Source organism: Schistocerca cancellata, chromosome 2 (genome assembly GCF_023864275.1).
Source record: "Schistocerca cancellata isolate TAMUIC-IGC-003103 chromosome 2, iqSchCanc2.1, whole genome shotgun sequence".
Classification (NCBI taxonomy): domain Eukaryota; kingdom Metazoa; phylum Arthropoda; class Insecta; order Orthoptera; family Acrididae; genus Schistocerca; species Schistocerca cancellata.
The window spans coordinates 219008176-219020989 of record NC_064627.1 but is presented as its reverse complement, the minus strand read 5'-3'; the positions used below and the strand labels follow the sequence as shown (position 1 = coordinate 219020989).

General features: G+C 38.2%; 1 protein-coding gene across 5 annotated transcripts in view; it reads right to left on the bottom strand.

The window, feature by feature from the left end:
* The window catches only part of LOC126161545 (ring canal kelch homolog), a 163166-nt gene extending 159409 nt beyond the window's left edge, over nucleotides 1-3757 (bottom strand). The window contains exon 1 of one of the 5 annotated variants that reach the window (XM_049917473.1): nucleotides 3634-3757. In XM_049917473.1, coding sequence (XP_049773430.1) covers nucleotides 3634-3746 — 113 coding nt within the window. In that variant the 5' untranslated portion in view covers nucleotides 3747-3757. Of the gene's footprint in view, nucleotides 1-2500; nucleotides 2953-3069; nucleotides 3237-3633 lie in introns of those variants that run through there. The other 4 variants (XM_049917474.1, XM_049917475.1, XM_049917476.1 and 1 more) reach the window with 4 other exon arrangements.
* Nucleotides 3758-12814: the final 9057 nt, after the last annotated feature.

The following is a 12814-nucleotide window of genomic DNA, read 5'->3' as shown; positions in this document are numbered from 1 at the left end:
AAGAGGCATTCAAACAGGAACACCCTGAAGCTCAAATTGGGAAATCTAAGTTTGCAGAAGTATGCCCACCACATGTTCAATTAAGCAGCAAATTACCTCATAAAGTATTTTGTAAAACATCATGAAAATGTCATAAATGTTATCAGCAGCCTTCATAAGAAGCATGATAATATTCCAGCTGACAGCAACACATTTGTATCAACCATCATATGCCAGTTACGAACTGAGCTTTGTTTGCAGAATGAATGTAACACATGTCAAAATGGTAGAGGTTTCAACAAAGCCTATAAAATTGAAGAGCTAGAAATTGTGAATTTATTATGGTATGTTTGGAAGATAGAAGGAAACAGCTCTAAAATTATTAAAATCAAAGAAGGCTCTACAGCTGATAAGTGAAATACATAGTTTCCATAATTACTCATTTAACAAAATAAAACACTGATTTCAAAATGCAAAATGGGTCACCATGGAATCTCCCAGAGTCTGTGATGAATCACTCTAAATCACCATTGATATAATGGTGTGTGGAAATGCTTCTGGTACCCTCCTGCCCCCTTACATTATCTACTAGAGTGAACATATAGAGGACACTTGGACAGAGGATGGTCTCAAAGGAGAACCATGTTGTGACACACCTTGCTGTTCAGGTGGATTGAGATTTAACAAAACTAGCCATGGTTGGGTTGATTCAGTCATGTTCCTGGATTGATTCATGCAGGTTTTTCTTCCTCGTGCAAGACGACTGAATAGCAGGAAAGTTCTTATGGGAGACAATTTGGCCAGTCATTTTACTGATGAAGTGATCACACGGTGTGAGGAAAATGATATTGCTTTTGTGCGTTTGCCACCAAATTCAACACATTTGTGCCAGCCAGTGGACATTTCATTCTTTTGTCCAATGAAGGTTGCCTGGAGGAAAATTTTAACAAAAACTTTGTTGTATCCTCATGCCTGAACTTCCATCTTTGTTATCTTCTGCACCGAAAATGATGAACGATGATATAAAATTACTCAAGAAGGATATTGTCAATGACCTTAAGGCAACTGGAATATTTCCGTTTTACCCCGATAAGGTCCACAAAAGCTGCCTGGACTTCCCCCAGTGTAAATAATGTGAATGGTTCACTTGTCGATTTCTTAAAGCTGCAATGTTAAGGTCAAATAGACAAACTGCAACAGAAAAATTGAAGATTATACGTCGTATCTGGAGTAAGTGTCGCAGCCCCAAATTGCTTCGACAGATGATGAAGACCTGCGTGCAGATATGAATTCAGATGTTCAGGCAACTGCTAACGAATTGGATGTTGGGAAATAAGAACTTGTTAAAGTGTTGTCTGGTGTGAGGAAGTCTGTAACTTCTGATATGCATTAATTATTCAACAAAAGAAGGGAAATTATTATTAAGTGTTAGGATTAAAGTCTATAGACTCTTCTAAGACTGTATTTAAAGAGGTACTGATGATATTCCTTGTTGACTTTTTTATATATATATTAGCAGCTTTACCAGAACCAAAGGCTCTGAAAGTGCAGGAAATAGGATTTGGTATTGGTTCAAAGGTAAAGTTGATGTAAAAAACCATAAGATTTGTCTATATAACTGAAATGTGAGTAATTTGGTACATGACTAATTTAATTTTGTACTTAACTGAAAATCAATTATTGAGATATTCTGCATTATAGGTCTAACTTTGTGTTAATAGAACCTTGATTTGTACAGAAATATAGTCTGCATTTTACTGTGAAAATGTTTTATGTTATCAATCTCACTCCATAAAATATGAAATATATAAAAGAATGTAGCTCCTAAAGTAACAAGCAGATTTACAGAATGGGTTGAAATTGATACATTGTGTTTTACAGCCTATGTTTCTCCACAGTTTCAAAAGTGGTATCAATCTCATCTCTAAGTATGTAACAGTTTTATAGGCTCTTTGATTTCTGTGTGTGTGGGGGGAGGGGGGGGGGTGGATGAGATGATGTTTTGAAAATTTTCAACTAACATGAAGCAATCAGTACGCATCAAGGAATTTTTTTTTAACTTTCTTTTTAGGTTTTATTTTCTTAGTTTTACTTTCTTTACTTAGGTTTTACTTTCTTCATCCATTAAAAAAAATGGAAAAAAAGTTGCAGCTACTGTGAGTTGATGCTGTCTTATGAACACACTATCAAATGCTCTAACAGGTACAGAACTTCATAAAATTTGTTTCAACTAGTCACAAAATAGTTAAATATGCAGTGTCTGAACACCAAACATCACATAAATAATTGTCATACAGTAAAAGCTTACAAATGTAGTACAAAAACAGCAGTAGACAGCTGAAAGCTTATTTCATTTTCAAAAGTCTCCAATAGGCCCTACTAACACGGACATATCAACAATAATGCTGACACTTTGAAAATGCACACATTATCTGTAGAAAGAACATTTATAAAACAAAATATTTTACTTTCAAACTCAAAATAATCGGAAAATCTTTGTTCTCATTGTATCAGAACTCACATGACTTCCTTCAAATGCTGTCCAAGGTACTTTGCTGCTTATAGTCTCTGTAACACTGTCAAGAAGTCGTGTGACCTGAAGGCTACGTTCCAAAAAACACAAGAATTCATACATGCCGCACTACCTGTAGGTACAGACTAATGAACTTACTGTGACGACGAAACTGTAAGTGACTGAAAAACATGGTACAAGCAAAGCTATCTAGGTATCTTGTACGGAAAGATTGTTATATCGAGAAAAGTACTGCGAAACGACTGAAATTCCAAGAATGGTTGTGAATCATACGACTCAGATTTGCGTCAAAAATGTTTTACTCTTTTAAAACTTCTTTTGAGTAATCGAAACTCGATGGCAACATAGCGGAGCTCCTTTGTAGGTTACTTGTCATGACGTTAGCCACACTCCTTTTATTTGAGAACGTACGAATATCACGGAATAGTTTATCATATACCTGTAGCAGTATGACATCGATATCACTGAACAGGTCAATGCAACACACACAGCATACATTATGCATCTATTACGTCTTTAAATAAACACCTGTTTATCAACAAACGTATAGCACATACCTTCCTTGCTTTTCATTTGTATTTTCGCTTGCAGTAATCGGTCCTGCCGTATCCATGTTTCCCGCTGTTGTTATAAAATACAATGCTTATTTACAAACACAGTGCACCATTGATCTTCACTTTTCTTGACCTCTCGATCCCGAATTAACGGCTGCCATATCGATAACACATGCTGCTGCAATGTTGCATTCTTGCATATTCAAAGTCGAGTAAACTTCGAAAGCATTGAAGTCATTCTTCGTTGGCTTAGAATTTTTGATAGGAACATGACATTTTATAAGTTATCATATAACGAATTATTAGGAATAGCGACAAACAATAGCTAATACGCTGCAGATACCAAAAATATATCGTCCATTCTCAGTTACGTCCCTTGCAATGCTTATTTGACATAGTATTTAAATATGCTCGAATGATTTACACGACACATTGTTTACCAGTGCGCATTAAATTCGATAAGCCACAGAAGCAATCCTCCTGTTTTACCGTGAGTTGATGTTTCATCCAAACAAAATTCGTGCTTGAAAAACGTACTATACTGAACCTATTCACTATTTTACGAACCTTTCTTCGATTTTTATAGCCCGGATAGCTGTACATCCGAAGGGTTGTCGGCAGCAACAGATCGCAATACCTTTGCGATAACCGCTCGGCGCCCTGATAAACTGAATTCGCATCGAACAAATAATCTTCCTCTCGGCACTGACTATGTATACGATCCGTCTGTATTCATATTCGATACTCTTGGACGATAGACACTTTTATACCCGTAACTAGTTTAGCTGACGTCAGATTGTGAAGTTTGGTCTCATTATGTTTGTCTTCATCAAACAAACGCAAGCTCCTGTGAAGCGAACGTTCCAAGAATCCTCATGCTCGTACAGTTTCACGAGTTATCTGTCAATTTCAAATCTTTATTACTACATGTTTCTGCATAGAGGTATAGCTCCATGTGTTTCTGCAATTGTAAACGTCGAATCTATAGACCTTAAACTCGGATCCTTCAATCACGGGTTACACTCATAAAAACATTTTGGATTCCTTAAATAATTTCCGAGTAAAAACAGCAGTGTCATTCGAAAGTTCTTCAGCCTTTGTACAAATATAATTCGTGCTTTCCCAAAACCTGGATAAGTTTATCAGCCATACGATGGGTGATGTGCCAAAGTCTGTTGCTTGTGTGTTTTACAAACAGCGCATCCAAGACATTTCTTTGTGATGTTGCAGTTGAAAATATGGGTACGAAAGGAAAAAGAAATGTAAGCTACTTTCTGTTTTCCAAATGAAAAAAATTAATAGAATGCTTGTGAGTAAACATTGCTAAAACAAACCTTTCGTAGCTGTTATCTATACTAATGATAAAACATAAACCATCGCGTCTGTGTGTCTGACTTTGAACACGTCTATCTCCGTAACTACTAAACGTATTTCGTTGAGATTTTCTCTGGCAACTTCAACATAGCTTCGGACAGTGTATAGGCTTTATATCGTCAAAACCGGATTAGGAAAAAAATGTAATTTAAAATTTTGCTAAAATTTTCTTGTCTGCCTGGGTGAACACGCTAATCTCGAAAACTTTTGACGAATTTTCAGAGGATTTTGCAGGTAATTTGAGTGTAGCTTTGGGAACCTTAAGCTAATATCGACTTTATTTCATTAGATCACGAAAAAAGATAGTTATACGCTTTATAAAAATGTATGTATGTTTAACATATCCTCCGCAACCATTGGACCAATTTCAACCAAACCTGGTAAATGTATCACCTACTGTCTGGAAAGAATCGCTGTGGCGGCGAGAGCCATCTAAATATCAAAGGGATGGGGGTGAAAAACAAACACAGACCACGACGCTCAAATATCCAGATTTTATTCATTCTGCATTTGAGAACGAGAATACACATAATTTCTAACCTTGATGAAACCTTTTCTCGCTCACACGTCCTACAAAACGACGAAAGACAAAAAAGTTCGTCGCTTACTACTTTTACTGTTCATTTTCGCATCAGGCATGACGCTTTAACTTATTACTTCTTCACTGCTAACTGAGCTGTTGGTTGCAAAAGCCCATAAGTCCACTTTTGATAGCTCCTCTAGACTGTGCGCAAAAACAAAATCATCCTTCCTTGCACGCAAACTGAGGTAGGAAATTAGAGCTGGGCGCAGAAACACTCAAAGTCCAGGACTCTGGCTGTTTTTCTTCTCAGCTACTGGCTCCACAATAATGTGACAACTGTGTAGAAGAAATTGGTATTGTTGATGTTAGTATTCTTGTGAAAATGACGAAGAGGCTTGTACCAATAGTTATGCGAAGAAAAGAGTGAAACATTATTCAGAATACCGAAGAAATATTGAAAAGAAACCTAAGATTCATGGAGAGGAGCATGTAAATAACAGAGGCAAAGCAGTTCCGAAAAAGGTGACAAGAGAAGACTTCAAGTGTGAAATCACTGTTTTAGTATTATTGCAAATGACAACAGACCCATGGAATGCAAGGATGACCAGGCCATTTTCCTGTAAGGATTCATCATAGACGCTACCCAAGGAATGAGAAGGTGGGCAGGGCTAAAAAGTCTTTTAGCTACTTTGTCGTGGCTGGAGACAGTATATTTGAAGTATGTAGAGAAGCTTTTCTAAGTATTTATGTAGTAATTGACGAGAGGGTTAAAAGTTTCACAAATTGGTGTTTAGTAGGCAGACACCATAAGATGGAACTGGGAGATCTAGGAGCGTTAATGCTATACCACCAGAGGAAACTGTCAAAATTTGAAATTACATTCCATCACTCCCTATCAAGGAAACTCATTATGGCAGCCGTACACTACCTACATTCTGAGCTACCTGTGAAAAGGATACACCGACGTTTTATTACTAAGCATCTTAATCGGCCACTGAAATTCTATACTAACGTTTTCCCCGAAAACTTTTCGCTTGCTTTCGGAAGACCTAACGTAAACATCTGCTGCACCTGCTAAGACTTAACATTAAAAGATCGAGTCAAGCGCATTCAACAAGGTCGCATAGCGAACAGCAGTAGCAGAGAAGATTGCCCGTAAGCGAAGATCTAAGAAGTTTTATGATGCACTACAAAACAGGAAAGGATAATCGAAGACTGATCTTGGAACTACTGCTTTATATTTCGACTACATACAAAATATTCAACCTCCTTGTGTCTCTGTTTAAGAACTGTCCCACTTGGCGCTAGTTCACTGTTGCAGTATTCTGTATAAATAATTTACAAGCAAGGTCATCTGTTTTTTATCTCTGTGACGAAGAGAATACGAAAAAAGGACTCAATGAAGTTTACACTTTTCTCTTAAGCTGCATAAAACGCCAAAATCGTATATAATTAAATATGAAACTGACTATTATATCAAATTACAAATAAATTCTACAGTATGTAACGTTCCTAAATCACTTCCTATTTTAAAGTAATGGTAGACTTACAATATGTAGAGCAAAAATATAACACAAAACTAGAAAGAAACTGACTTATCAGACAGGAAGTTCGGTTGGCAGATTAGGAGAAGTTATTCAAGAATAGGGAGATAACAAGACTAAATCAAGCTACAAGGTTAACATCTTAGAAAATGTTAAGTCATTCAGATACAGACGAAAATGGCAGTTAATTGGCAAAGATAGCTATGCAAACAGCAAAACAAAACAAAAATCTCAAGTAGAATGAGGCAGCTGCTAAAGAAAAGATGAGAGTTTCAAGCAAACAATAATAAAAACATTATGGAATTTACTAAATAAAACAAAATTATTTAGAAAAGTCTTCAAAAACATTTGAATAGTCATGAAAATTTGTTGGCTGAAATAAGTGAAAACGAAAAGAGTACGAAGAAAACAAAATAGGAAGTCACATTTTATCATATAAAAAGACAGATGGTCCAAATATTTCAAGACATATTTTAGTGTTTGTATAGTTCAACATATGAGTAGCATTGCGCAGAGAGTTGATAATGAACATAATGGTATTCAGGCAGTAATGCTGGATAAGATGTCCTAAGCAATTCGAGATATGACAAAGGAAAGGCCAGTGGGAAAGTTATAAAAAGGAACTCCTAAAATTATTTTCGTTTTGAAAGAAGACATTTACCCCAACTAGGAGAAATACAACAGTTGTCGTTCTCAATAAGAAAACAGACGTTAACATATAAATAACTATAGACTTCATATTTTCCTATCTGCAACATTCAAGATATTCATAAAAATTATCACTTACGGCCTTGAATAAAAATTTCATTGAATTTTAAGGAGATAAAGGGACAAGCAGGGGTGTAGATAATTTGGTCTTCTGGGGATGGGGTACCATTCTGTTGAAGTACAAGATGTTCATACAGATCAGTGTCACAAAATATCAGCAGCTGCTATCATAAGCTGTTTCAAAGTTTAGAAATGGACCACAGTTACATCAGCTGAAAATTCTGATACTATGGTGGCACGCTTGGTGGCACTGGGCTGAGAGGTGTGCAACAACATTCAGGAAACATTTTTATTAATCACATAAAATCGTAACTGACAGATCAAAATCAAGAGTCCCCATCCGAGTTAACCATACAGTACAATATGAAGCTTACAATGATCTCAGAACATGGTTATTAAATGAAAATACAGAACAGAACGACTTAGATAGAAATATGTCAGCCTTAATTCTCACAGTAGCTTGTTGTAAATGACACAGCTGAAATACTTTATGAATCTCAGTTCTATGGCGCTTAACACAGATTATGATTTTACACCCAGATAAAGCTTTTGACAAATAATCAACAACAGAGGTTTTAGGAAACAAAATAGGGCCGCCAAAAATACTTAACATTCAAAACAATAACAATAAGGTTGGCTACCAAGCATCACAGAGAGGCTAAAAAAAAAAAAAGACTACTGCCATTGAAATGTCAGCATAAATTAATACGGAAACGCCTGCTAGTCAGTAATGAATGGAACATATTTGTACAAAATGAAGAACGCAGTCCCCTTCAAACATGTCAATAGCGAAGCTTGTAGAACGTCCGTAACCCCCTACTCGGACAAGAAACACATTCCTGTCGAGCCAAAAGTTCAATATACTTGAGGTTCATTTCATACAAGCCAAACGGCGCCGACACCGACCAAAGGTAATACGCCGGCAGTCAATCTTGTTGGTAAGTTCAACTTTTCAGCAGGTTGAGGCACGTCGCACACACAATCCACGGAAGGCCGGTGAGATGACAGACTTACGTTTTGTTACTCATCGCTTGGCAGGGAAGACCACGCTCGAAAACCCGCGCCGTCTGAACGGGCCCCGTGGCAGTCCATAAGCTGCACGCGTTGTGTACTTTTCGTTCGGCGGTTGTTTAGAACGGCTCGACCATGTGACAGAATTCAACCGTTAGGTTTAATAAGTCTCAGCTCGGGGAAGATCAGTTTGGATTCCGTAGAAATGTTGGAACACGTGAGGCAATACTGACCCTACGACTTATCTTAGAAGAAAGATTAAGGAAAGGCAAACCTACGTTTCTAGCATTTGTAGACTTAGAGAAAGCTTTTGACAATGTTGACCGGAATACTCTCTTTCAAATTCTGAAGGTGGTAGGGGTAAAATACAGGAAGCGAAAGGCTATTTACAATTTGTACAGAAACCAGATGGCAGTTATAATGGTCGAGGAACATGAAAGGGAAGCAGTGGTTGGGAAGGGAGTGAGACAGGGTTGTAGCCTCTCCCCGGTGCTATTCAATCTGTATATTGAGCAAGCTGTAAAGGAATCAAAAGAAAAGTTCGGAGTAGGTATTAAAATCCATAAAGAAGAAATAAAAACTTTGAGGTTCGCCGGTGACATTGTAATTCTGTCAGAGACAGCAAAGGGTTTGGAAGAGCAGTTGAACGGAATGGACAGTGTTTTGAAAGGAGGGTATAAGATGAACATCAACAGAAGCAAAACGAGGATAATGGAATGTAGTCGAATTAAGTCGGGTGATGCTGAGGGAATTAGATTAGGAAATGAGACACTTAAAGTAGTAAAGGAGTTTTGCTATATGGGGAGCAAAATAACTGGTGATGGTCGAAGTAGAGAGGATGTAAAATGTAGACTGGCAATGGCAAGGAAAGCGTTTCTGAAGAAGAGAAATTTGTTAACATCGGGGATTGATTTAAGTGTCAGGAAGCCGTTTCTGAAAGTATTTGTGTGGAGTGTAGCCATGTATGGAAGTGAAACATGGACGATATATAGTTCGGACAAGAATAGAATAGAAGCTTTCGAAATGTGGTGCTACAGAAGAATGCTGAAGATTAGATGGGTAGATCACATAAGTAATGAGGAGGTATTGAATAGAATTGGGGAGAAGAGGAGTTTGTGGCGCAACTTGACTAGAAGAAGGGATCGGTTGGTAGGACATGTTCTGAGGCATCAAGGGATCACCAATTTAGCACTGGAGGGCAGGGTGGAGGGTAAAAATCGTAGAGGGAGACCAAGAGATGAATACACTAAGCAGATTCAGAAGGATGTAGGTTGCAGTAGGTACTGGGAGATGAAGAAGCTTGCACAGGACAGAGTAGCATGGAGAGCTGCATCAAACCAGTCTCAGGACTGGACCACAACAACAATAACATACACAAATGAACAGAGATGAAAGCACTGTGCCAGAAAAATTTCGACGAGTATTGGCGTTGAAGTAAGTCAGGAGTATTTATCATCTATGACTGCATATTAATCCCCAAGCCACTTAAAATGCTTTCTTTCTGAGCATAAATGATATTCAAAGAAAGCACTTCGCAAAACCTGCCACGCATTAGAATAAAGGGGCAAGTCATTAGTCAGCTTGAAGATTAGTGTATCTGAAAGATTTGAGACTAAATACGTAGAAGCAGCATTTTGCGAAGCATTGAGGACGTCCATACCACGTACATTCATCAGATGAATAAATGAATAAATCATGGCTTTAAATAATTAAAAGTAAAACAAAGATGCCAACAAATAATAAGCATTTTCCTTATAATGACATCCAGTTTCTTTTCCTTCGCGAGGTTTGTCTATTGCCTCCAGTGGTTCAACAGATACTGGCTGATGAATAGACAAGAGGGCTATATGGTACATTTACTCATCTCTGAAAGGATAAAGCACAATTATCACCTTAATTCAAATGATACAGCTCAATACATGATTTATTTTTAGAGCTTGTAAATATTAATAAATGATAATCTAATAATTGTTATATGACGTGATGTGATGTAATAAACTCCAAAACTTGCCTGTTCTGTTGGACATCGCTGGTCTGTCCTGATTCTCTTTAAAGTGGAGAGAAATGTGGTCAATATGTTCAGAAGATTATTCCTATTTGGATACATGTCTTTGTTGCGTAATTGCAGTGCTTCCATGGCATATGAAGATCTGGAATCTTCTTTCACGGATGTCCTTCTCCATAAATGTAATTTAGCAAGAACATCTTCAACTCAACGTTCCGTACCTTCAATGTAGAACTCAATTAAGGTCTTGAAAGCTTCTCGTTCTTCACTGTTTAAGTGTACTTCACTGGTTGACATCGAAACAGTGAAGAAAATACAGTCACCTCTTATTTATGTTCTACAAACAACGGTCACACATCCAGTAGTTTGATCTTTTCTTTTGTATCTTAACCACTCGGAGAGCCAATATTGAGATGTCCAGTTGATGACAAATTTCAGTTGCTCTCTCAAAACCAGTCCTGAAAGTTTTGTAGCATCGGACCTAGGAATTTCCAGCTCTTATCTAGTGTCTTCATGTACTTCCATATCTTCTCTCAAACACAGTTTTGGTTTATGAAGTCAAATTTACGCTCTTGTAGTTCTTGTTTTCTGCAACGGGTCTGTCTTCTCGATCATCACCCTTATTTCTGAACATTTAAAAGACCACTAAAAAAACTGTTTATGGTTTATTTAAATAGTAACCCCGTAACCTTAATATAAGATGGATGATACAAAAGTTTCATTTGTTATCATGTAAGGTTCGCGCAATTAAAGTAGCACAATTACTTAATAACACTTCACTCTTCGACAATATAAGTAAAAAACGCACCGTGAAATAGCACTTCAGCTGAACTGAATCTCAGTCATATTAAGTACTACAAATCTCTTCTTGCTATTAGTGTGATGAAACGTTTTGAAACTTTACGGACGTCTTCGTCCTTTAACCCTTATGTAAACAAAGACAAACACAGTGCTCTAAGGATACAGACACTGGGTATTGTTACGCCAGTGGAAATGGGTCTAAGTTATGTATTAGGTATATTATCGTTACGTCACTACGAATGGAACTCTGAGGTACTCTTGAAGTTTAAAGTATCAAAAGCCTTTGAGTTTTCATTAACCTACATGTTGTTTAAGCTATGTTTCTCCTATATCAAGTTTTAGTGATCTCAGACACAGTCGTTTCACTCCACAGAGTGAACATTAATAAAACTGAGATACTAGGAGGATCGATTCCTGACTGTAAATGAAGGAAAAGAAAAATGGACAGTGTGCGTAGAACAACAACAAATAATACTGGAGCACAGTACAGAGCTGCATTGCATCCATGCCACAACAGGCTCTCGAAATGGCTTCCATGGGATTGCAAGTGACAGAGATAGTAGCGGTTGTCATGCAGGATACACATAATCGTACTTTAGCTTGTACCATGTTGGGAGGCCACTTGCCTGGAGCTTGTACTAGGGTTTGTCTCAATATCCTGTAGAATCGGTCCTCCAAGTCTGGTGTACGTACAGTCCGCCGCCTCTCTGCACGTTCGTCTATCTGAAAGGACCCATGATCACACAAACGCCTAAAAAGGGCTTGGAATGTTGTGTGATGTGATTGGTGTCTGTGAGGGTACTTGTTTTGGTATAGCTGTGATGCCTCTCGACCGTTTCCATCTGCTTGGCCACACACAATCTCTATTCGGCTTGTTTCTGGTTCAAGTGGCTCTGAGCACTATGGGACGATAGCGTATGAATGTTTGAATGATGTCACTTTGGTGTAAACCAATTCGGCTGTTCATCTTCCCCTGCGGTTACATGAGCATGTGCGGAAGTTCTAGCCGGCCGGTATGGCCGAGCGGTTCTAGGCGCTTCAGTCTGGAACAGCGTGACCGCTACGGTCACAGGGTCGAATCCTGCCATGGGCACGGATGTATGTGATGTCCTTAGGTTAGTTAGGTTTAAGTAGTTCTAAGTTCTAGGGGACTGATGACCTCAGATGTTAAGTCCCAAAGTGCTCAGAGCCATTTGAACCACAACGGCCGGCGCTTGTTCCTGGCATGAATACCGGACCACTCTGCTGTTTGCAGTAAGCTGCGTCAATCACACAGCCTGAAACACACAAGAAACATAAGGCACCTGGTCAGAGAAACTGTCATTGTTCAGCACCATCTACCATGGCAACGATGCATTTCCAGACATTTGTTCGTAGGGCCATTTTTTCTTCATTCCCAGTCGGAGCCCGTCCCTGTACTTTGTCTGTTTTATTAATATTCAGCCTGTATAGGTATCGATAGAAGTTGGTGCTAAGTTCTTTTTTTTTTTAATTTAAAATGCCTTTTGGTCACCACTCATACAGCCAGTCTCAGATCCACAAAAAACAATTATCCGTTACAGCCATTTCAACTGAACTTAGGTCAATGATCTAAACAAATTAAAGTACACTCCGAGACAAAGAAAACGACGCACCACGAAGGGTTTGGCAAGCACGAAGAGAAGCAGGAGAAACTCTCGCAGTGTGCGGGCGGACATTATCTTGCTGAAATGTACGAGTAAG